Source organism: Schistocerca cancellata, chromosome 10, assembly GCF_023864275.1.
Source record: "Schistocerca cancellata isolate TAMUIC-IGC-003103 chromosome 10, iqSchCanc2.1, whole genome shotgun sequence".
In the NCBI taxonomy this organism is placed as follows: Eukaryota; Metazoa; Arthropoda; class Insecta; order Orthoptera; family Acrididae; genus Schistocerca; species Schistocerca cancellata.
This window is the reverse complement of record NC_064635.1, coordinates 21,212,408-21,238,628: the sequence shown is the minus strand read 5'-3', so window position 1 is coordinate 21,238,628 and position 26,221 is coordinate 21,212,408. Positions and strand designations below refer to the sequence as shown.

The 26,221-nt window shown below is 37.7% G+C and overlaps 2 protein-coding genes across 2 annotated transcripts in view; both read right to left on the bottom strand.

The window, feature by feature from the left end:
* Nucleotides 1-26,221, bottom strand: part of LOC126106814 (casein kinase II subunit beta) — a 35,399-nt gene that overhangs the window by 7,808 nt on the left and 1,370 nt on the right. The gene's annotated exons all lie outside the window — the stretch shown is intronic.
* LOC126106815 (casein kinase II subunit beta) lies at nucleotides 1,782-26,091 on the bottom strand. The gene is made up of 2 exons (XM_049913209.1): nucleotides 26,071-26,091; nucleotides 1,782-5,292 (listed from the first exon to the last, which is right to left on the bottom strand). The coding sequence occupies exon 2, from the start codon at nucleotides 5,192-5,194 to the stop codon at nucleotides 4,529-4,531; it is 666 nt and encodes a 221-aa protein (XP_049769166.1). The 5' UTR covers nucleotides 5,195-5,292; nucleotides 26,071-26,091; the 3' UTR covers nucleotides 1,782-4,528.

The following is a 26,221-nucleotide window of genomic DNA, read 5'->3' as shown; positions in this document are numbered from 1 at the left end:
AGGCTTGCACAGGATAGAGTAGCATAGAAAGCTGCATCAAACCAGTCTTTGGACTGAAGACCCAAACACACAACATAACCATTAATTTGTTAGGTTTCATGACAGCCAACTGGAAAGAGTTGCAGCTCTTACACTGCAATGTAAAACCACTTCACATAAGACTGAAAAGAAAGCCAAATTATGAAGGAAACAGTTTGCCATTAAAATCAGAATGTGAAATGCAATCATAAGAGAACAGATAATTTTTAAAAAAAGTGGAACATAAAACTGTTTCTTCACTCTGTCTATAACTCCGTAATAGAATTTTATGTTGTCTTCTGACCCACAGTGCACAGAGTATAGTAAACACAATATGATAAATTAGGAAGTAAGAGAAATAATTTACGGAAGGTGATGGTTAACTGAAACATGAAATATAGGAGGAGGAGGAGATCAGTGTTTCATGTCCTGTTGACACAGCGGTCATTCGGTCATTAGAAATGGCACAAGCTCGGGTTATGGATGGATGGGGAAGTAAATTAGCCATGCCCTTTCAAAGGAATCCCTGCATTTGTCTGAGCAATTTTAGGAAATCGTGGAAAACCTACATCAGGATGGTCAGACGAGAGTTTGAACCGTCGTCCTCCCGAATGCGAGTCTACAAGTCCAGTGTGCTAACAATATGAAATACAATACGTAATGTGAAAAGGAAGAACAGTGCAGTAAGACAATGATTCATGATGCAATAAAGTTTAATATCTTACTGGAGGTGGGGACTGTATGAACAAAACAATGCCTTGCATTTATTATGCAGTGAGGAAGAATTCAGTATGGGAAAACCCAGGGGTGAAGGGATTGTATCCCTATCATCATGATTTTGATCAGAAGCAGTTAAGCCCTCACTATTTTCACTTTCTCCAGGCCTACCCATGTGGACGAAAACATTACTGCACAGTTACAACATAGCTACAACATCTATTTATTCATCTCGCCCATTTGGATGCACAGCTTCTCCAGAGACTACTGCTCTTCTCTGTTAAACCCAATTAAACAGTTCCTGTTGTCTAAACAGGACATAAATAGTCAGTATACAAATGTATCACCAAAACAAATACAATCACTTCAAATATGGAAGAAACTGTACAATAAAACTGACCTGACAACAGCAAAATGATAAAATGTACTTCAACAGTTAAAACCTCTGCCCATAATTACTTGCTACAAAATTACTTTAATAATGTAGAAGTATACCTTTTAACATAAAGACCTATTGCTATCTTAATAATTGTAAAAATAGGAATGTTGGAGGAAAAGTTTTTTTGTACGTGTATAAGATTATGTTACCATCTTACAATTTTATAAGAAGTTACCCCATCAGTTTGCAGTATGTTACTCACCACAGCATTTCATTCATAACAATGCAAACTGATTTCTCCAAATCATTCAACAAACTGTTAAAATGATAAACAGAGATACAATACATATTAATAGAGCACTGTAAATGTTCGCTCACTTAGGTTACTTGGTTGCCATGACCTTCGCGCGTGCACGCGCCTGTGTGTGTGTGTGTGTGTGTGTGTGTGTGTGTGTGTGTGTAGATCCATCAGTGCAGAATGTGGATTTGTTGGAAACATGGAGACTTCTTAGGTGACACCCCTTCTACCACTTGTTATTGGATCACACTGTGTATTTAGATTCATCTTTTGTTTTGCTTTGCTTTGTGATTTCACTATTTCCTCCAGAACACCCAAATGTAATACATATAGGTGAACAATAGAAATTAGCATGCTTCAAACGCTTAGTATGTGACATTTCATTTATTAAGAAATTTTACATTGCAAGGCAAGTTTTGTACTAAAGAGAGTAATACAAGTACTGTAATGAATACAGAGTAAAGTTGTAATTGCAACAAATACTGAACATACACATTATGTGTGTACAACACTACAAAGGAACAGAAATCTTATTTAATATTGACAAAGACGGAGAAAGTAAAGAAGTTCAGACCTGAAGTAAAATTTGAAACTAGTACTAATTACACACATGGCTTGAGTTCCTACTGAATAAGGTAAAGTTTATATTTGAAGTAGCCCAATATTTCTATCTTAATTAAGAACACATTTCAAAAATATTTATGTACAATTACTGTGCAAGACCAAGTGTTGTTGATGCACGTACCTTTTATACCTGCAAAGTGTAAAACCTTTTATGACTGACTAGTAATACTTTCTAGTTTAATGACATGAAATAATGAAAGTTTGAAACTAAGGTGTCAACAACTGCTGAAAAGTGCATTGTGGAAATATCTCCTTTGTTTTTAATCATATTATCGGAATAGCTAAAAAATTCAGACAATACATACATTCTGCTAAATGGTAATTTATTACCACATTTCTCCAAACAGTTGTGTCAGCAAACACTTGTATAAATTTTGTACTCAAGTATTGTGAAACTTGTCAGCATATAACAAGAACCAAACACAGCAACTCTAATTAATTTGGCATATGAGAAAATTCATTCTGTTTAAAAGTATGAGAGAATAAACAGAAGTGAGCATAATACAATGCTTATTTGCTGTTACACATTTACTGACCTCCTGTATCTGCAATTATAATATTCTCACACCTACATTGTTTGCCTTTGACCCACAAAATTATCACCACAATAGTAATGGATTAACACTTGTTAAAATAAGTGATTCGATTTTGGTACATTGTTCCCAATAATCTTATAATGCAGAGAGACTATGCTATAAGAACATTGTAAAACTGATACAGAGCACTGACTCCACTCTTGCTATTATGAGAGTGAAAGATTATCTGATACCAAGAGCAGAGCAGCTCAGTTGTTCACTGAATACCATATTTTTTGGGAAACTCTCAGAATTAACATACATATTTATTGAAATGATCCATCCATAAACAACAGTCGTTCCCAAACTCATTTCTGTTTCATGTGTGAAATCACCCAGAAGTATGTAACCATCTACAGTAATTTTTAAAATATACTCTGCTTGTATATAATAATATCCAATTACTATAATAAAAATTCTGTTCCATAGTATTCAAGCCTCCAAAGCATCATGCAATCATTGAGTGTGTTCCTACATGAATATCTGATAAAGTAATGCCATATTCATGAAAAACAATCCAATTACAAGAGCTTACTTAAACAGTTCACAGTCATGAGACACTCTATGGTTACACTTAATTCCATCTTATATTTAAATAAATAGTAAAATTACCAAATATGCACTAATTTTGGCAAGAGGAGGATCTCAACAAATAATGGTAACAATATTTGACACCCAACTGTTTTAATCCCTACTCCCTTCCATATGTGGAAATTCTTTTAAAAAATGAAAATCATAAACTTTCCACACGAAGTCAGAATGCCATTAATTGGACACATGTAGTCTGGTGTCACATTACCAGTATTGATGCAAAGGCTTACATGTTTTAAATTATACCCAAACCTAAACTGCCTGTTGAATTAATTAGTTTATCTTTCTGGTAACTTTCAATTACCAATGTAAAAAATATCCTCTGGTATGGCCCTCTGTTACACGAGTGCCATACCAACAAATTTCTTGTTTCAATGCGTGAGACACGCTCATATTATGTATCATTATAACTTTCAATGCTCTCAGAATAAATTTATAACATCAGCTTAAACTTTATTTTTCCTTCAATTTGTAGAAATATTTTTAAAATACTTTTTAATGTACACTGTAATAATAGTTACATATCACAAACATGGGTGGCAGTCCTATTGTGTTCATTAAACCACGTGGTTGTTAAGAATTTATCAGTACAAATTACAATCTCCTCACTACAATCAATATCCCCGGAATTTTTCCAATCCCTTCTGCCTCTACAAACACAAAAATGTCGAGCCCGAGCCCCACTCTCAGTTCCCAGCATTGTATTATTACAAAATAAGGTGGTTTATGAATCTTTTAAATAAATAATTAGAAAACTTCCTAAAATTTTCTTTCCAGTTCTTATTATGTCTTTAAATATTCATCTATATGAATGAGCATCAAGCTGAAAAAATTTTATCCAATTAGATTGAATAATCCTCTCTCAAAATTACAATCCCTGATGCTGAATAACAAATATGGAAAAGATAAATAATTGGAATACATCATTCCTATGAACAATATGAAATGGGTGCAGCGTATAAAAGGGGAAGATAATGTCATGTGATATTCAACGACAACAATGAACTGTTACATATTCTGTTCATAAAATCATTAAATTAATAAAATTCGCCTAACCAAGCAGTAAACACAATTGAGACAATTTTTCCAAGATGTAAATGTACCAGACATAAATACACACAAATTATTCTGTACCAATTTCAGCACAAGAGGAATGATAAAACACGAAGCACTCCACAACACAATGTATGACAAGTACACTGTGATCAAATTTGGCAGTAGCCCATGTAATATTACATTAACCTACAAAGACAAAGAACGAATATCTATTAAATATTGATGCTAAGAAAAAAGCTGAGAAAGCTCTCTCAGGTGCCAGTCCAAATGTTAACGCTTCCCGTTGTTGTAACTGATAGCACGAAGTGGGGCCTTGAAATTGCTGGCTGCCTGTTGCTGGATCTGGTATGCAAGTGGATGAATCTTGAAGCCATACAGACGTGGGACAAACTGATTAACAGGACGTTTTGGACGATATTCTGGATGCACCATAAAAAGCATCTGCGGGAAACCAGTGCCGAAATAAGCACCGTCCGTATGGTGGTGACGTGATGACTTCGGTGTGTAAACATCCATGCACTTGGGACAGTATGTCTTGACCATAGCCTCCCCAGGTATGTCTGACAATCCGATAGGTAACATAGGTTGACTCTCACAGTACACTCGCGGGCAGTGGCCAAAATCTCCTGACTGGTATTTCTCGATCATCTGGCCAATCCCCCGATTGGTCAATATGTACCGAGCGTGTATGAGGCCGTACAGCATCTCCGCCGCCTGCTCGATCAGATCCGACTGGTTCGGATTGTCGTCCAGCTCATCATCCGGCTCGAGGTCGAGTATCATGTCTAGAGCCTGTCGATAATGGGGCACCTGCTCATTCAAGCCAGTCAGATTGAATTTGTCCTGAATGTAATCCTCGTCCACCTCACAGAAGAACTCATTGCCCCTCAAGCCACAAAACCATGAGATCCAGGATACCTCTTCAGAACTACTCATCTTCAGATCTGTATTTCTCTCTCCTTGCTGATCAGTCAAGGACACTTGTGCAGAGGGGCGCCTTTATAATTTGTTAATGAGGTGAACTTCTATATCATCTGGAACAGAGTGCCAGAGAAATCATTTTCATTAACTTAGTCATTACTGTCAATGAAACATTGAGTATTAACCAATATATTTTTCATCTACATCTACAGCTGCAAGCCACTTTTTCTGCATGGCAGGATACTTTCATCCCTTATCACTCGCCCATCCTCTTGTCCCTTTTTACTTTTCTGCAGAGTGGGGAAGAAAGAAAAAAAGGGGGGGGGGGGAGGGAGAAAATGTAAGTCAATATGCACACTAAGTTCTCCAAGTCATTAACTGTAGTCCCTGAGCATTTTGTACAGCAGAAGGTATGGAGTAAGATTTATTGCCTTTTGGGCACTGTGTCAGCCTCTATTGTCTTATCTCCAATTGGAGTTTGCCACACATTTCTGTAGTGTATTCACTACTACTGCTGCTACTGCAGGTATTTGTCACACTATGAGCAAGTCTTGTTATAATCATCGTACTCTCTTTAGCACTTCTAACTGGTAAGAGTACCAAAGAGATGACATGCGTCTACTTACGAATGGGCTACATAGGAATGTTGTATTTTACTTTACAGACAATCTAGGCATCACTATACTGCTTCAAAAGTATTTCAATCTGATACTGGCAGTTACAACAATCAAATGTCATGACTGCTTAATCTTCCATTACTTTAAAAAGAAATTACTCTTGGAGAGGGGTGCATACATAATCATTTCTTTGGTACTCATGTGAAAGTTTCATACTCCCATCGCCATCATCAGAACAACTGAAACAGCATCATCATCAGAATGAACTCCAATTAACGCTTTGTCAGACTCAGTGTTACTTGGTGCCAATCCTTATGCTGTTTTAATTGTTCTGGTGGTGGCCAGTTAAGAGTATAACATTTTTATGTGATCACACCAAAGAAAATATGAAGGATTGCCAAAAAGTAATACCTTCGCAGTTTTTATTCTGTTCTCAAAATCGGTTGTGGTAGTATACGCAACACATATTACTCTGTCAACTTTACCCCTTCACTGACCCAATTTGCAACCCTCTGCTGCTAAAGGGCTCTGAATTGTAGTGAGTAACATAACTACATCACTGTATGAGAAACATCTTGTTGTAGTTGAGTTTCTAACCACAGAAAATGTGACTCCAATTGAAATCCATTCTAGGACAAAAGCTGTTTACGGTGATGATTGTATTGACAGCTGTAATGTACTATGTTGAGTTATTCGTGCTTGTAATGAAGGAAATGGTTGTGCTAACCTCAATGTGTGTGACAGACTTCTGAGTGTTTCCCCAAACATAAAGACCTTCAAGGGCTTCACTTTGATAGTGGCGAAGCAGTGTAAGCACAAGTGAGGTTGTGGCTCCATCAACAACATTTTATAGTGACTGTATCAACAAACTGGTCTCTCACTGGGTGAAATGTATTTGCTGCCAAGATCAACATATTGAAAAAAATTAATATGTAAACATAAAGAATGAAGATGTAGAATGTTCAGAGAGTCTGTTTTATTGTGAAAACTTTAAGAGTTTCCATATGACAGATTTGGAGGCATTACTTTTCAGCAAGTTCTAGTATTAAATATACCAATAGAAAAGTTAATCACAATCTTCACGCAAAATATCATTTTTTCCCCAAAAGTGCCCTGACAGTGGCTGTTATTTGCAACTCCACTAATGATCATGCATCATTATATTAACTTCTGATGATTGCCAATATACATAGGGTCTAATAATAATCCACACTTTCAGTCTGCAAATCCTAGCCCAATCAGATACATATTTGGTCACACACATCTACGTATTACAATAAAAGGCTTTAAGAAAGCCGTGAAATAGGGCCCTCACTAGAATGGAATTGTCTACTCGGGTCTCTAAAACATACGCGGAAAGGGAGACCTGGGTCTTGTATCGGCACTATTCCTGAAATCTTTGCTTATTCCTACAGAGGTGCTACTCAGATTCACCATGTCTAATTTTCAAAGTAGAATCTAAGTTGTTGACCAGAATCGGGAGTACAACATGTGATAATACAAGCAGTTTGGAACACACTGTACAACAGTATCACAGGGATCTAACTGCCTATCTTACTCTCCTCTCAGAAACTGTGCTTTGTAACACGAAAATAAAACACAAAAAACGTCAAAGAATGAGACCAGTCATGGATCTTTATCAGAAATACCACAAACATAATTGCACCTAAATTCAAAAAGTTTTAATCCCATAGTACATTGAAAGATAAGTAAGAGAACAAGGTAACATTGGAACATAAAAGTGTAGCTATTACCTAAACCGACATATTCTGTATTTACACGTTTCTGCTGTGTATCATTGAATACCAGCTGGTGCATTAAACACTATCAAGAATTTCTTTTGGAAGCTTTTATCTACTAAATGTTGATCAATAACATGACAGAAAGAATGAAATTTAGAATTTTTATATTTTAGCAAAATACTTGCATGAACTGAAAGCGCTGCTTAACTATATATATTGGTAGCCTAACAGTTCTTGTATCTCTGCATCCTTTAACTGCAGCTTTTTTATTATAGATATTAGTAACAAGTCAGACCTCTCGTACTCCAATGACATCATAAGCATTTTTTAATAATGACAAACATTTAGTAGTACTTTCTACAACTCAGATGGAACTTCATCTGTGCCAATACTTTTTTCCAATCTTTCCAAGCTGTATCAAAAGTTAGGAGGTGAGCCTAGCAATTTTCATGTTTTTGGCACCATCTTGTTTTGACTGAACTGGGCATTGCTCGGCTTGAAAAGGTGCAACATATTTGTTCCTAAATCACTTCTTTCTTTTCCTCCTCCATAATTTCTCTAAGGAGACAGAATTCAAATTAGTACCTCTGAAAAGGTCATAATAAATTGTGAAAATGAAAACAGTGACTTGTTCAATATTACAGTTGGGAAGGACACGGTAGTAACAAAAGTTAAGTAATGGTACCATGAAGTGTGAGTATACAAGACTGTTGAAACTGGTAAAATATCAACGGTCAAAGGTTACCAGGCTTTCAACCCCCCCCCCCCCCCCCCCAGGCACACAACAACGTGGCAATTTCGTGCTTATACTAAGTGAAGCTGTGATGAAACAGGATGTTGTTGTTGTTGTTGGGATCTTCTCTGTTTCCTCTATAAATCTTATCTGGTACAGGCCCCAGACTGATGAGCAACATTCATGCATTGGTTGAATGAGGGTTTTGTAATCAACCTCCTCTGTAGATGGACTATACTTCTTAAGATTTTTTTTCCAGTGAATCACACTGCAGCATCTGTCTAACCTGTGATGTGGTCATTTCACTTCAAATTCCTCCATATGCATACTCCCAGATGCAGGTATTTAACAGATGTGAGCACTCCCAGTGTTGTTCTGCAGTTATGTAGTCACACAATACTGCATTTTTCCACCTATTTCTGGGCTATACATTACATTAATTTTTTTTGACGGTCAAGTGGTCTAATGTTACTTTTACGCCTCAAGATTTCTGTCTATTAAGAATGACATGCTGTCTTCTATCAATTAAAAATTCTTGAATTCGAGTATAAGGCCAATCTGATATTCTATAGGCTTGTATTTGGTCATACATCAGCAAGTCTGTGGTGACTTCATTTTCTAAAAGATTCTGGTAGGAAAACTGCTCTGGAAACCTTATTTGTATCCTATAATTTGCTCTCGGTAGTTAACTTTCTAACATGGGTGGATAAAGACAATAGATCCCTAATTGATAATTTTTTCTTTGATGAGGCACGAAGCAAGAAAATAACTGTTTACTCAGTAACAAATGCTCTCTCTGATCATGATGCACAATTAATCAGGATAAATGACATAGTGCCTTACAGTGTGGATACACCTCAGTGGAAGACAGGATCATTAGTGACTACAGGGCAAATATTTTTAAGAGTAGTTTACAAGAAACAACCTGGGATGAAATTTATAAAGAACCAAATACCAATAAAAAATTTAATCTATTCCAGGATAAAATCATATCAGTATATGAAAATAGCTTTCCGCGTAAGCTAATCAGGAGGGACATTAAACAGCCATGTAAAAAGTCAAGGATCACTAAGGCCATTAAAGCATCTTGTGAAAGGAAAAGGGAAATGTATCCTTTGGCAAGAACAAGTAGAAACCCTGCAGTAGTTGTGCACTACAAAAACTACTCAAAATTACTAAGAAAATCAAGAAACATGCACATAAAGTCGGAAATCAGTACATCTGACAACAGAGTTAAGGCAATAAGGAACATAGTGAAGCAAGAGACAGGACAACCAACCACAGAAGAGGATAACATTACAACTGAATTGAATGGAAGGGTTATGAATGACAAGTGATAGGTAGCAAATGTATTTAATAATCATTTATTAAACATAGTATAAAGCATAGGGACTAACAGTTTAAGAAAAAGATCACAGCAATATGTTGAAGAAGTAACTCTCATAAAATTACATCATAGTAATGTACCCCTATCTTCAGCTTCTGAAATTAAGGTCATACATTCTCTCAAGAATAAAAGCTCTTCTGGTTTAGATGGTGTTTCCAATACAGCACTAAAGATTTGTTCCCATATAATAAGTCCGGTATTGTCTGAAATATGTAATGCATCACTAACTCAAGGCATTTTCCCAAAGAGATTAAAATTTCCCATTGTTAAGCCCCTTGTTGGTCCACTTATCTCCATTCACAAACGTTGGCCCACTTCTATCCGTTAACAATAGCAGACCACTGCAGTTTCAAATGTACACAAAAACTTAGTTGTGACGATTTGACAGTAAAAGGTTTGTGCACAAATAACAAGCAGTAACATAATCAAGGCTGGAAACTCAAGCGATACAAATGTTGGATGGATAACCTCATCATATCCAGGATACTGAGTTGCAGATAGGCACAACAAAAATGGCTGTCACAAAATAAGTATTTTTACACACACACACACACACACACACACACACACACACACACACAGACAGAGAGAGAGAGAGAGAGAGAGAGAGAGAGAGAGACTGACTCTGGCAGCTAAAGCCACACTTATTGTAACATTACATCCTGGATTTTCCATTGTTTGATTTTATCATCATACAGTGTGCTTGAAAATGAATATCTGAGTTTTAAGGCTCTGTAGTATTTATTAAATCCAACTTACATTTATAAATAATACATCATATGAAAGAGCAACCGTAAGAAGCGTTTAATGTGAGCACCATTTGTCAAGTGGCACAGATCAAGTCGCTAGGAGAATTCTTTCCAAATCTCGAGCAGGGGGAAAAATAAATAAAATAAAAAAGGCCTATAAACTTTCCACTGGAATATGACACAAAAAGCATTCAATTTATGGTAGTATCGTTGCAACTGTACCATCTTGTGGGAGTTTGATGACCCCCAGATGCACACACTGTGTGTGTGTGTGTGGGGGGGGGGGGGCAATTCCACTTATGTGAAATGTCGATTCATCACTGAAGAAGACATGATCCAGAAAATCTTCATGTTCATGCAGTAACATTTTGTTTGCACAGCTGGCACATAAATCATAGTCTGTAGGCTTTCATGCTTGTAAAAAAAACAAAAAGGACATAATTATGAGCATCTCCACACAAATGTCACTGGAATGCCAATTCACGACTAGCCTTCTGAATTGATTTCTTGGGGTTACATGTGAAAGACCCTCACACTCGTTCCACATGTTGTTCTGTAACTGCTGTGCTGAGTGGCAAATGGTGTTCATATTCTACACTTGTAAAGAAAAGCTGAGTCACTTTTTGATTTGATGTATTCTTTATAATTGTTTAAAATCAGTCATATTCATTCTGAAACATCCAGTACAGTCATTTACAGTGAATGCAATAACACTGTCTGGTTTACGATTATCATCACAGAAAGGGAAAATTGACTTTCGACAAGTTACTGCTCAAAAGGTGTAGCTGTGAAGTGATGCCAATTTTTAAGACAGGTCTGGGGAATAAATACTGATGAAGTAGTGGGGCTTGATCATACTTGGGTCAATTGTTGCTATGTTCTCGAGTTAGACTGGGCAGATGACAACTCGAGAACAATGGTAATGCCTTCCAGCTAGTGAAGCAGACTTATTCTACTGGATGCAGACACCTCACATGCTTTTTAAATTGGTAGGATACAGGAGGTTACAGTGTATACATAAATTATGATAAATTTATAAGTGACTCAGACTACCTAATACCAAATATTCAAAAACTGGTCAACAATTATTCTCAATAACACTTCTTACCATTTTGTATTTGTGACAATGCATCTACACAGCAATGTGAAAAGAGATGGTGGATTGACTTCAGTGTCACAACATCAAAGTAAGTGGTGACCTTAATTTTTGTGCATTGTGGAGTATAATATAGGAAGTGTCAACAGGGAAGGTGGGCATCATTTCTGTTTTTTCAAAACCAATTTCAAATGCAATCTTTGTCACTAATTGTTTTGGCTCTTCTATCTGAAACTTTACTTCATCAATACTGTTTGCTAACACCACCAAATCATCTGCAACCCTAAGACGATTAAATCAAATCTTTCTTCCAATCTTAACAGATGGTGGACATGCCTTGTTCCATTCAAGCACAATTTTCTCCAGCATATAATTAAACAGTAATGGAGACAATGAATCACCTGGCCAAAGGCCAGTTCAATCTCAAAAGGTTCAGACAATTCATTTCCGAACCTTACTCTTGATTTAGTATTTTGAAGGGTGACCGCAATGTGGTTGAGAAGTTTCTGATACAAACCAAATTCTGTAAAGGTAGACAGTAGTGATTCATGATGGATACTATCATAGGCTTTTTTTTAAAAAATTGACTAACTTCTTGTTGCTGGCCCTTTGGTGTTTCATTATCCATTTAGACCAATAATTTGATAAGGGCAGCTTTGTCCTGCGCAAAAACTTCCTTAATATTCAACTAATTCACCATCAAGCTGTTCATGAATTCTGAAATACAGAACCTTACAGAATATTTTTAGCAGTATCCAGCAAGGATATACCTCTATAATTATTTGGATCTGATCTATGTCCTACATTGTGTAGTGGACGGATTAAGGCAACATTCCATTCCTCTGACAATTTCTCAGTATTTCAAACGACAATAAGATGTTTGAGTAAATTATGAATAGTTTGTATACTTGCATACTTATAAATTCTGCCATGTGTCTGTTTCTTACCAGCCACTTTGTAATTCCGAGGTGAATTAATCGCTCCTTGCAGTTCATATAGATGTCATCATCACCACCACCACGATTGCCTTCCAGCGAGCCAGGTAGGAACTTTGTGAGCGATATGCCTCCATTGGTTTATGTCCTGGTATAGCTTTCCCCTTCTCCACTATATCTCATGTTACTCCTCTCCTTTTGAGGTCTTCCTTAACCTGATCTGTCCATCTCTTTCTAGGCTACCCAACTGGTCTTCTTCCTGGTACCTTCATCTTCAAACACTGGCGTGTAGTTCAAGTCGGGTGCATTCACTTCACATGACCGAGCCTCTTCAATCTCAAAGCACTCATCCTCTCCTCTGTAGTCAATGTCACCTGCAGGTCTCTCCTTTCATAATCACTCCTGACGATCTCTCCTAGTTTGTTGTAGAGCTGAACTAAGGAACTTCATTTCACATGCTTGTATTTGACTCTCTTCACTCATATTTATGACACAGGCCTCTAGACTATACATCATGATTGGCAGGAGGTAAGTTTTGTACCTGGTCTGTTTGGTTCTTAGAGGGATTTCCTTGTCCCAGATGGATTTCATACTTGGTAGAAGAAGCTACCGTCTCTACCCAAATGGTGATGTCATCAGCAAAAACAAAAGCACCGAGATCTTAATTTTTCTTCTTCCTTGATTTCTTTCATGATTGTGTCCATAAGTGTAATGAAGAGTAAAGGGGAGAGCAAACTGCCTTGCTGAACACCTCTCTTTGTCTTAAACCATTTTGATCTTCCACCTCCTACTTGTACACTGCTCTCTCAACCATCGTACAGCATCTGGACTTTTTTAATTACTGAATCAGGAATATTATGTTTTCTCAAGCATTCCCATATTTTATTCCTTGGTACACTGTCATATGCTTTTTCCAAATCTGCAAATATCATTATCAAGACCTTTCCATTTTCCCAAAATTCTTCATTAACTGACAGAGGAAAAAAATGAGATCAGTTCCCCTATTACTTCTGAACCCACGCTGTTGTTCCTCTAACTGGTGTTCTAGAATTTTCTACAATTTTTTTTCTATGATCTTTTCCATGATCTTTAGGCAGTGTGATTCCTTGGTAGCTGGTGCATTTCTTTCTATACCTTTCTTGAACAATGTTGTTATAATTCCTTTTTGCCATTCATCTGGCACTACGTTTTCTTTCCATATCACCCACAGCACCCGGTGTAACCACTGTATTCCTTGGATTACTGCGGCTTTAATCATATCCGCTGTCAGCTCATCTACTCCAGCTGCCTTCCAACTTTTCATCAGTTTCAGAGAATTCTCAGTTTCTAACCAAGAGATTGGATCCTGCTCCTCCTCTAATTCAATGACTTCAGTGTCAATTTCTTGTGCACCTTCCCCATTCAGTAAGATTTCAAAATAATTCTTCATCTCTTCCCTGATACCTTCCATGTCCCTTGTAATATCCCCATCCTCTGTTTCAATCTCTTTGATGTCTTCTCTATCAGATCTTTTACTTTTCAATAACCTATATAGCATATTTAGTTCCCTTTGCTACCCTGCTCTAGTTTCTGGGTGAATATTTCCCAACTCTTCTCCTTTCTTCTTTCACAATTCTCTTTGCTTGGAGTTTGTTTTGTTGGTATTCCTTCTCCACTGTTGTAACCTTGTGTTCATCTTTTGGCACCAGCCCCTGGTTCTGATTTCTTTTTTCAAACTCCATGCTTTTCTTTGCCATATTACGTTTATAATTGCATCTTTTACTATATTGTTCCACCAACTGTTTTCTTTGTCTTTCACATAACCCTCTGTTTTGCCACATATCTGCACAGCACTGTTAACTATTGATGTTTTAAATACACTCCTGGAAATTGAAATAAGAACACCGTTAATTCATTGTCCCAGGAAGGGGAAACTTTATTGACACATTCCTGGGGGTCAGATACATCACATGATCACACTGACAGAACCACAGGCACATAGACACAGGCAACAGAGCATGCACAATGTCGGCACTAGTACAGTGTATATCCACCTTTCGCAGCAATGCAGGCTGCTATTCTCCCATGGAGACGATCGTAGAGATGCTGGATGTAGTCCTGTGGAACGGCTTGCCATGCCATTTCCACCTGGCGCCTCAGTTGGACCAGCGTTCGTGCTGGACGTGCAGACCGCATGAGACGACGCTTCATCCAGTCCCAAACATGCTCAATGGGGGACAGATCCGGAGATCTTGCTGGCCAGGGTAGTTGACTTACACCTTCTAGAGCACGTTGGGTGGCACGGGATACATGCAGACGTGCATTGTCCTGTTGGAACAGCAAGTTCCCTTGCCGGTCTAGGAATGGTAGAACGATGGGTTCGATGACGGTTTGGATGTACCGTGCACTATTCAGTGTCCCCTCGACGATCACCAGTGGTGTACGGCCAGTGTAGGAGATCGCTTCCCACACCATGATGCCGGGTGTTGGCCCTGTGTGCCTCGGTCGTATGCAGTCCTGATTGTGGCGCTCACCTGCACGGCGCCAAACACGCATACGACCATCATTGGCACCAAGGCAGAAGCGACTCTCATCGCTGAAGACGACACGTCTCCATTCGTCCCTCCATTCACGCCTGTCGCGACATCACTGGAGGCGGGCTGCACGATGTTGGGGCGTGAGCGGAAGACGGCCTAACGGTGTGCGGGACCGTAGCCCAGCTTCATGGAGACGGTTGCGAATGGTCCTCGCCGATACCCCAGGAGCAACAGTGTCCCTAATTTGCTGGGAAGTGGCGGTGCGGTCCCCTACGGCACTGCGTAGGATCACACGGTCTTGGCGTGCATCCGTGCGTCGCTGCGGTCCGGTCCCAGGTCGACGGGCACGTGCACCTTCCGCCGACCACTGGCGACAACATCGATGTACTGTGGAGACCTCACGCCCCACGTGTTGAGCAATTCGGCGGTACGTCCACCCGGCCTCCCGCATGCCCACTATACGCTCTCGCTCAAAGTCCGTCAACTGCACATACGGTTCACGTCCATGCTGTCGCGGCATGCTACCAGTGTTAAAGACTGCGATGGAGCTCCGTATGCCACGGCAAACTGGCTGACACTGACGGCGGCGGTGCACAAATGCTGCGCAGCTAGCGCCATTCGACGGCCAACACCGCGGTTCCTGGTGTGTCCGCTGTGCCGTGCGTGTGATCATTGCTTGTACAGCCCTCTCGCAGTGTCCAGAGCAAGTATGGTGGGTCTGACACACCGGTGTCAATGTGTTCTTTTTTCCATTTCCAGGAGTGTAGTTTCCACTCTTCCTCTACACTACCCCTTTCGATTTTTGCCAATTTTTGTGCTACAAGATTTTGGAAACTTTTCTTATTTTCTTCTTCTTTCAAGTTACACTCCTTAATTTTTGGCATTCTCTGTACAACATTCAATCTTTGAATCTTATAATTTAGGTCAGCTACTAGTAACCTATGGTCGCTATCCAAGCGCTAACTTGGTATGACTTTAGTGTCCCTTACTTTTCCTCCAATTAATTTGTCCCTTAATATATAGTATATAACTGTCTTAGATTTGCCATCCCAGCCATATCTAGTAATCTTATGGCTATCTTCACTAAAAGATGATTCCTTATGCACAGATTTAGAATTTCTTCTCCCTAAACATTTCGTCTTCCATATCCAAAAGGGCCCATTACCTCCTCATACCCATTTCTATCTGTGCCGATCTGAGCATTTAGATCCCCAATTATCATAATGTTACCTTCTCTTATGTGATCTTCCAGTTCTTCAAGGAATTTCGTTTTTTCTTCCTCACTGCACCCTTGCAGAGGTGCATACACTTTGAGTATAGTAAGACTATTCTTTCCCAAGTTCACTCTTGCTCTAGTTATCCTTGCTCTTACAAAGCTCACATCTGTAACTGGGTCAATATCTTTGTGAAACACAAACCCCACTCCATTTTTTTGCCTCTTTATTGTGATCCTGCCAGTTCATATGGATGTAAGGGTATAATTTTTTCTAGATGCATTTCATTTCTCCGACAAGAGTCAAATTCCAAATAATTTTGAGTTTCAGCACTATTTAGCAACTGTTTGATGTATTTAGCCAAAATCACTGAACTTTCATAATTGTTGTGTGTTACCTTTCCATTCATATCCTTTACTCATCATAAGAGTGGGTGGAGTATATTTTGACTGCACTGTTTAAATGCCCGATAGTAATCTCTCATCTTATGATGACCGAAAGCCTCCTTGACAAATTTTATCGAGTTCTGATGAAATTTCCTTTTTGACTCTTAATTTCTTTAGCCATTGATCATCTAGCATCGATTAATCTCTCTCTGCAATTTTCAGTTTTCTTTTATTGGTCACTTAACCAAGCTTTAAGCCTGCGTAGAATTGGAAGATCCCATTCCTCATTCCATCAAGCATGTTTCTTCCAGCTTCACGCGGGAGCAACTTCTCCAGTCAAGGCTTTTAACCCATTGACAGTTGCTTCTAGATAGTCACTGAAAGCTGTTCTAGACCTCTAGTAATATATTGGATTGTTAATAATGTAATTAGGATCACAAGTTCTTTTTCTAGCTTATAAGCTTGTTTTTATTTCAATTTTTTACATGTAGTGGTCTGAATCAATATTGATGCCACAATGACTTTATATATTTCTTTATGAAACTTCTGATCCATGGCCACATTATCTGGGACTCTCCTAGCTTGACACTGGGATATTTCCATGTCCCCAAAGCCAACCCATGTGTTGTACAAAATTCAAACAAACGTTCTCCAGACTGTTTGTAAGTTTATGCACTGGCCATTGTCCCACCACACTTTTGATGTTTTTTCTTTCATCCTATCTTAGCATTAAAATCTCCAAGTAGAATTTTATATTCGTAGCATGTACGGATGTTACAAATTGATCAAGTTCATCCCAAAATTTATCTGTTCCATCCTTATCATTTCTATTTTTAACATTAGTTAAAGCATGATAATTTGAAGAGGTCAGAATGATTCAAGCCTAAGCCACAAGAGGTAACTTTTACTGGGGAGCAAAATAAAGATTTGGAAAAAAATCTATAAATCAAGTTAATAAATTTCAATAATTTAAAATATGCTCACATTAATGGACCATCTGTTGAAAAAGCAACAAAACTGTTCATCAGTACATGCACTTAACTCTGTTCAGTCAATACACAATGATATTTTATTTTTCGAGACAGTGAAGGCCTGAAACATTCTGATCTCTTCATTTAACAGGGTGTCGATTTTGTTTTCCACCTTAGTTGTTAACAATGTCACTCACTGGGAATCAGATGAAAAATACTTGCCTGAATAATAATTATCTACCCTGTCTGTAACAATAGTTACCTCTGGAGACTGGAAGAAAGGTGTGAATCACATGCAGGGCATCATGGGAAATGAATGGCAGAGAAGAGATTTTAGACAATTGGAGCAAAATAATCATTTCATTAAATAAGAAAGTGATAAAGAAACAATGATAATGACAAGAAATGTCAAAGGGATTCTCCACTATCGTCACAGCACTGACGCACAGGCAGATTCAGCTGAATGTTCATAGTGGGTGGTTTAGAATGGTAAGTAGGTGTATAGTGAAATTAAATTTTGCTATGGTTTGACATAAGCAACTTACTCCAATTGAAGTGCCTTTCACCAACAAAATTCCCACGCTGTTTGCAACATAATGGCTGCTAGAATAGAGAGAGAGAGAGAGAGAGTGTGTGTGTGTGTGTGTGTGTGTGTGTGTGTGTGTGTGTGTGTGTGTGTGTGTTCCCCCCTTCCTCACTGTTATTCTTGTCCCAAAGCTGGTTGGATTATTTACAGTTTATCATCACAATTATTTTAGTTATGATAGAAATAAGGAAGCTGATCAGAAAATTTGAATACAGGTCATTGATACAGCTAGTAATCTGCTTCTCATAACAAAACTGAATGGGTAACTGCTTAGATACAGAAGATTGAGCTCAGCATAACGAGTCACATTTAACCCAATTTGTCTTGTGTCAGAGGTCTCTCATACAGAGTTCCAATTTGGAGCAGATGAAAATCTGATTTCTTCTTAATATTTTGTATGCATAATGTGGTCAGCTAAAATTAATAATCAAAAAGTTTCCCACCTGTTAAAAGTTCAATAACATTTACCCGGAAGTGCATTTCTGTGAATCATCTTAAGATTCTGTTTCTGCAAATAAAGATGAAATGAGACATTGGGTCAGCTCTCAAATCATATACTGATGCCAGTTCTATCTACGTATATCAAATAATTTGCGAGTTTGAGTCAAACAAAATATGTGTGTGTGTGTGTGTGTGTGTGTGTGTGTGTGTGTGTGTGTGTGTTCCATATGGGATGAGGAAACTGCACCACACCTCCATGTGCCTCTGCTAAGTGTTAACCCTGCAATACTGAACAGGATACAGAGACTAGTGATGGTGAAGAAAGCTTTATCAAATAAAAATTTCATACTGGTATTGAACTGATGTGAACAGAGAAAGAAGTTCCAATAAGTAAATACCTGTTGCAATGGATTGTCCTGAAGTAAACCAAGGGCCATGGGATATACAGTGAAGATGAAAGTGGAAGAATGTCAAAATTGGGGCGAGGGCACTGAAATGAAAATATACTAAAAAAGGATATGTTGTACTCATCAGTCTGAAGACTGGTTTGAGGATGTGGGTGATGATACATGCCTGTGCAAAAATATTATTGCAAAAGGGATACGTCAGTGGAATGAATATTTCAGCACCTAGAAAAAGTTAACTCTGAGCTGGAAAGAGTGGCATAGGAGAAACTCAGCACAGCTGGACAAAGATGAGTATATGAAAAACAAGTACAGGTATTCTGAGTGCACTAGTCACTTACAGTATGTTTATCAGCAATAAAGAACCAGAAGGTTCACCATTTCATTTGAAAACCAGTAGATCAGTACCTGAGCGTTGCCATTTCCCATTATGGGAGCAGCATTTTATTACTGCAACACTTTTTATGAACATACTACAGATGTAAAGGCCTCAATATTTTCACCTGGGAGGCAATACATGTTTTGCACCACACTGCATACACATTCACATATCGTTTATACTTCTTTTCTGGCTTGTACTAGTCTCCCTTCCCTTGTTTCTTTAAATTCCAAGAGGTGAACAATTAAGTGTCACATAGTGAGAATTTAACAACCCCTTTCCAAGTATCATCTGAAGACCTTTCTACCACTGCAATGCTGATTATTCAACCAACCAGTTGTAGGAACATTCTAGTAAAATGTAAATACTTTTTGATCAAAGGAATGGTCTCCTTCAATCCATGACTATTCAATAACTTCTAGATGCACCGAAATTGGATAAAATAATAGGCTAATGACACACAATAATTTGCACTGAATTTGTGGGGCACTCAACTGCATGGTCAACAGTGCCTGTACAAAGTCCCAATTTTTTAACATTCCAATTTTGCCACTGTCACGAATGATGGTGATGATATGATGAGGACAACACAAACACCCAGACCCCGGGCAGAGAAAATCCCCAACCTGATGAGGAATCTAACCAAGACCCTGTGATCCAGAGGCAGCAATGATAGCCACTAGACCATGAGCTGCGGACCTAAAAATCTTGAGAAGCCAGCTGCCACAAAATCTCTATTATTAACATACATTGTTGCATATACATATCATGACATTACTTCAACAGGCAAAATACTGTCAGCTAAATGTTATAATGGAAAAAAAACTTGAACTTACCATCACAAAGAGAGATCATTAAGAAGATTGTAAGCCCTAATTAAAGACCATTAATAAAGAAGTGACCGCTGCGCTCAATATGCAGTAGAGGCGAAAGCAGAAAAGAAATTAGTAATATGGGAATGGCAGATATAAACCAATAAATTCATAATGAATAGCTCTTGTCAGACCTTTTATAAGCCAGCAGAATGTAAAGATGACAACTTCCAAGTGCTGACAACTCCAAATATGTAATGTGATGTAATGCTTTTACTTTTACATTGCTCTCTATTGTAAGGAATGTTTATTTATCAAGAGGAACAAAGGTGAATGGTGTACAGAGCCAATACTTCTACAAAATGTAAAGAGGAGGAAGAAGGATGACTGTTTCTATAAAGTTTTGGGTCACTGCATTATTGTTTTCCATTAGTTGTATGGCAACACTGAAAGAAAAGGTAACCATTTTGGATAATAATGATCATTCTACAGGCAGGTGTACTTCCCAGTAACAGATTGCATATTCCATGATTTTAACATGTCATTCACACAGCTAAAACTGCCTAAAAGTGATTTGATGTGCTTAAGGTTGAAATAACGTATCACCTTACAATAAGAACAAGTTTAATATAAACAACACAGCTCATATATGTTAATGGTCAGTAATTAGCAATTAATACTCTTAAAGTGCACCTACACAATGCCTTTTTTCAGTTCAACTTTAGCATGTGGTGCAAATTTCCAGCAGTGCTCATGTGCATGTATTCGCACCCATAATTTGTTTGAAATAAAAGTGGGCATCATAGAGCATGGCTTCCTATGTTTAATATTAATCATTTCCATTGTTTAGCCAATAACAAGCAGATGGTGCCCATTGTGTGTTTCATTCTGTATCATGTTGGGTAATGCTTTTAGTTGATTTATGTACAATGACACCTGTTGACGTTGAAGGAAGTGCACTGAAATTTACAGATTACACACGGACAGATGACAGTTGTATAGAGCTCTGCTTCTAAAGATTTTCTGAAGAAAAATTTGAGATGTGATGCCCGTAATGCCAAGTGGAGTCTTCGCATGGTGGAAAATAAAAACTAGATAAAAAATTTCTTATCATATGACTGTAAATATGATAAATCTTTGTGTAGGAAAACAGAGAAGTAGCCTACAACTTTGTTAAAAGTGCATGTAAAAAACTGAATGATTATTCATGCTCTGGCAACTTTATGGGGCAAAAACTGAGGCATGATTACAACTGAAAGAGATGGCACAGGTGGAGCTCATAAAACTAGAAACTGAACTGCAGGACATTGAGGATGCAAATACAAATTTGGAAAACACAGTCTTCACTGTAGTGGATTCTGGGTCTATGACCTTCCCTAATTTGTGGAATCCAAGCACTTTTTGAGAGAGAGAAATTGTATAAATATTGTTCTTGTAAAATAAAATATAACTGGCATTACAAAAGCCAACTAACCAATGGTTTCAGAAATAGCCCATGAAATGTAAAATAAGTAGCTGAAACATGTATGCAATCACTGGTTACTAAATAACAAAACATTATTGCCTGCCATACTGCTGCAAAAACTGCATTACATGTGACAGTAGCTTCCCTGAACATACATATTCTCAGTTTCCCAAGCAGAAAAATCAGAATCGCTATTACAGTCTTCAGAAATTTGCAATCATAACCTCTTCACCACTTTGTGTTATTTATATAGCATTTACCCATAGTTGCATCCAGCCTCCCTTTTTTGAGGCCTGTCATCACAATAAAAACAGAACAAAAATGTGGATCAACAGTAGATTGCTTCTACAACTAGGCAATGTGTGGACATGAAAGCACACACAAGGATCAACAGCAGATTGCTTCTACAATTAGGCAATGTGTGGACATGAAAGCACACATGTGTATAGTAAGTTTGTTTCACTAATCTTTGCGCATTCACTTTTGTTTCCATGCATCTGCACTTGTGCAGAAGGAAAAGAGCACTGTGTGGCGATAACTTCATATATTATTTCATACATTCCACATAATCGGTGGAGTGTTTCGAACACTCCTCATGAACATTAACTTCTTACCGGCTAATAAGGGAGTCCGTGGTGGGGGAGTTGAAAAAGCGTGAGGGGAGCAGAAGGGGCTGGGTGGGAGGAAGGGTGTGTTTACTCCAAAGAAGATTTTAAATGTAAGTAGACTACTTTATGGATCCGCATGGAAAGGTTATCTGAAAGAAATGTTCAGATGAAGCCATTAATTTGACTGAAATGTTTTTGCTCACAGGAAGATCTAATGTTTTTAAAAAAAAAAAAAAAAAAAAAAAAAAAAAAAAAAAAAAAAAAAAAAAAAAAAAAAAAAAAAAAAGTCACATTGCCTCCTGTTACACCAATTTATCTCTCATAACAGAGATATATCACTGAAAGTACTCCAGTATAAGGAAAAACTTAATACACATGCAAAAATTACACTCACACTTTGCCTTTTTCATCTAGCTCTGACATATTCTTGTTACCTCTTGCAAGCCAGTTCAATATGATAAAATATGTACAGAAATAAATTTTGTACATACTGCATAGCAGTAGTAGCATTACAGTATTAACTTTCCATAATCACTGATCTTTTTAGGCAACCATGCCAACAGTTTTGCTGTTTTAGTTAAGAAAAAACTGAGAAACGCTGAATCATGAGACATAACATGGGAATAATTTTGATGAACACTCTGAATGTTTCTCTAGAGTTCCAAGCCTGTCCAGTATTGTGATAAATACATATGGTAACTAGCTACCAACAGTTTTAAGCAAGGAAACTGGAAGCCTACAGAAATACACATACGAGGAATGTCTAGTTCTACTTTCTAAAGTAAGGCCGGTATTACACTATAAAATTTCTTAGTCAAATATCTTTGTCAAAAATCTTTGTCAAATATATTTGATGGTGTAATAGGAACTTTGTCAAATGTCGTCCAATATTTGATCAAATCTAGGGCCTCGCTGTAGATTTGATCAAAGAAATCTTGTCTTCTGTTCACTGCAATGTGACATGTTACCACATGGAGCGCTAGCATAGCTGCAGCGTTCTGTCGTCTGTAGTGTTTTTTTAAACATTGCCAGTAAATACAATTGGTGTGTGCCGACAACTACAAAATTAATAGAGATGTATGAAGCTGATTAGGCGCTTTACAACGTAAGGCACCCTAAATACAAAAATAGATTAAGAAGATTGGAGACCTGACCTGACCTGACCTAACCTGACCTAACCTAACATAACCCTCTCCTGTAGCAAGGAATCTGAGTGTTACAGTGAGGCTGTCTTCTGAAGATGTAGCAGTTCTTAAGTGAATATTGTGCTTTGTGATATGAGGATACACTTCACTGAGCACATACAGAAATGTATGCTCATCCATTCTTAAGTAATTGTTGTACGGCTTGACGTCTTCCACTGTAAGCTCACGTAACAAGTTTTGTTGAATGCTTTTATCGTGTTGTCGTAAAACCCACGTCTTCACCCAGATCAGATTAGTTTTTCGTTTCATAGATACGTGCTGAGGAGATCCTCGTGGATGTGGAATATGTCAATTTTTTAAAGCTGAAATAACAATAACAATACTAATAGTATGAATAAATACAAACATCATTTGTTTCTATTAAAAATTTCGTCAATGGAGTAGGAGGAGTTGGCCACTAGTAAGTCTTTCAGGCTCCTTTTAAACTGATCTTTATTTGTAACTAAATTTTTTATGTTTGCTGGCAAATTATTGAAGATGAGTGTTCCTGAGTAGTGGACCCCTTTTTGAACTAAAGTAAGTGCTTTTAAGTCCTTCTGCAGATCATTTTTTTTCCTGGTATTGTATGTATGAACTGAGTTGTTTGTCAGAAAAAGAGGTATATTATTTAGGACAAATTTCATTAAGGAGTAAATATACTGAGAGGCAGTAGTTAGTAAACCCAGTTCTTTGAAGAGGTTTCTGCAGGACGTCTGTGAATTTACTCCACAAATAATACGTATTACACGCTTTTGGACTCTGAAAACTTTTGTTTGACTTGAAGAGTTCCCCCAAAATATTATACCATATGACATTATGGAATGAAAGTAGGCAAAGTATGCAAGCTTTTTCATTTTTATGTTGTCTATGTCTGCTAACTCTCGAATTTCAAATACAGATTTGTTAAGGCGTTTCTGCAGTTCTGTGGTGTGCTCCCCCGAATTGAATTTATTATCAACTTGTAATCCCAGGAATTTAAGACTGTCAACCTCATATGTATGGTTCCCCTTTTTCCCCACTTCTTTTCCGCATGTGCACACAATGCAATTGCAGTACGTGCAACTGCTACGGTTAATAACAAGTTGTTGTCAGCCATCTTGAACTTTGACAAAAAATTTGATGACGGTGTAAAACCCCTTCTAGCGCTACGTCAAAGATCTTTGTCAAATATATTTGATCACATCTTTGATCAAACCTTTGACAAAGAAATTTGATAGTGTAATACCGGCCTAAGCAACACTTAAAAAAAAAACGCACATCATAAAAACTTTTTTTTTTCAGACTGAAATTTCTTTTTACATGGAAGAGCATTTCTTCAACCAATTTTTCTATGTAGTCGCCATCACTGTTCAGACCTCTTTCACAGCAAGAAATCAACTTTCCTATACTCTCTTCAGAGAACAATGATGCCAGTGAAGACAGCAACTGCTAAACACAATTTTGTGCTTAGCTTTCCACTTGTTGAAATCCTTCCCAGGTGTGAAATAGTCGATGTGGTATGATACTGTGAAATACTGAGAAAAATTTAGCGCACAGTTCAAAACAAAAGGCAAGACATTGCATTGCTCCATAACACCACACACTATTCTGCTGGTGTCACTCAAAATCTTATCAACAATTCAGTTGAGACCAATGCGATCATTTGCCATAGGGCCCTGATCCCGCATCTTCTGACCTACCACTTGTTCTTGAACTTTAAGTTAGAGGAAGACACTTTGACAGTAATGATTGTGCAAAAAGATGGTTTTCAGCAATGGCTGTCTTCAATGGCGACATCTTTCTATGAAGAGAGCATACAAAAGTGGATTTCCCATTGTGACACTTGTCTGGACAATGGTAACAACTATGTAGAAAAATGGTACAAAAAGTGCTCTTCCTCACAAAAATAAATTTTGGTTGAAAAATATTTCTTTCCTAATCTGTAATTACTTTCCGGAATGCCTTGTAGAACACAGAAAGGCAAACAGCACTACTACATTTCTATGGGTAATTCAATTTCTGGATTCAAGATCTCAAACATCCACTCTGGCATCAATTACAATACACGTGAGTTAATATAGTAGCTACATAAATACATCATGCACACAAACTATCATAACATCCAGATTAACTACACACTGCTGATGTTCACCCACAGTTGAAACTGATCCTCACATATTTCTGACAATGCTCTTTTGCAGTGTGATACTGTGAAAATATTTCGTGAAACAGATGGACAAACCACTATGGTTTATGGTGCAATCAATGAGTGAATAACCTGCTTAAAAGGAAGTTATAAATGATAAAAATACGAAATTAAGAGAATAAAAGTATTAACTCTCAAACCATGTGGCAGAAGAATGCACACAGAGGGCTGCTCATTAGGGTGTTTATCAAGAAAACGTTTTTATTACAATCATAGTACTACATAAATAAAATCATGATGAAATTGTAATTCTTCTCAAATTTCTCGCAAGAAAAACGCCTCTCCTGCAGGCAGCAAATAACAAGAGATTAACAACGAAGAAAAAATGCAAATTCCTCCCAAAAAGTGTCATTTTCCCAGGTTCTTTCTTTCGTGCTCAATATTACCTCTCTCTCTCTGTGTAATTTTGTTTCTTATCACGTGCTTTAAAATATGTACACAGTTCCACATTTACCAATCAGTATGGACTGTAATACTTTACCATCTTCATTTCCTGGGCCTAATGAATACTGTGATTGCGACATATATCAAAATACATAAAAGAATAATTGGCGGCTAAGCTTTATCGTTTGCAATGTGCTTTGGAAAGATTTTCAGCTCCTTCCAACCTACTATGTGTGTGCCAATGCATG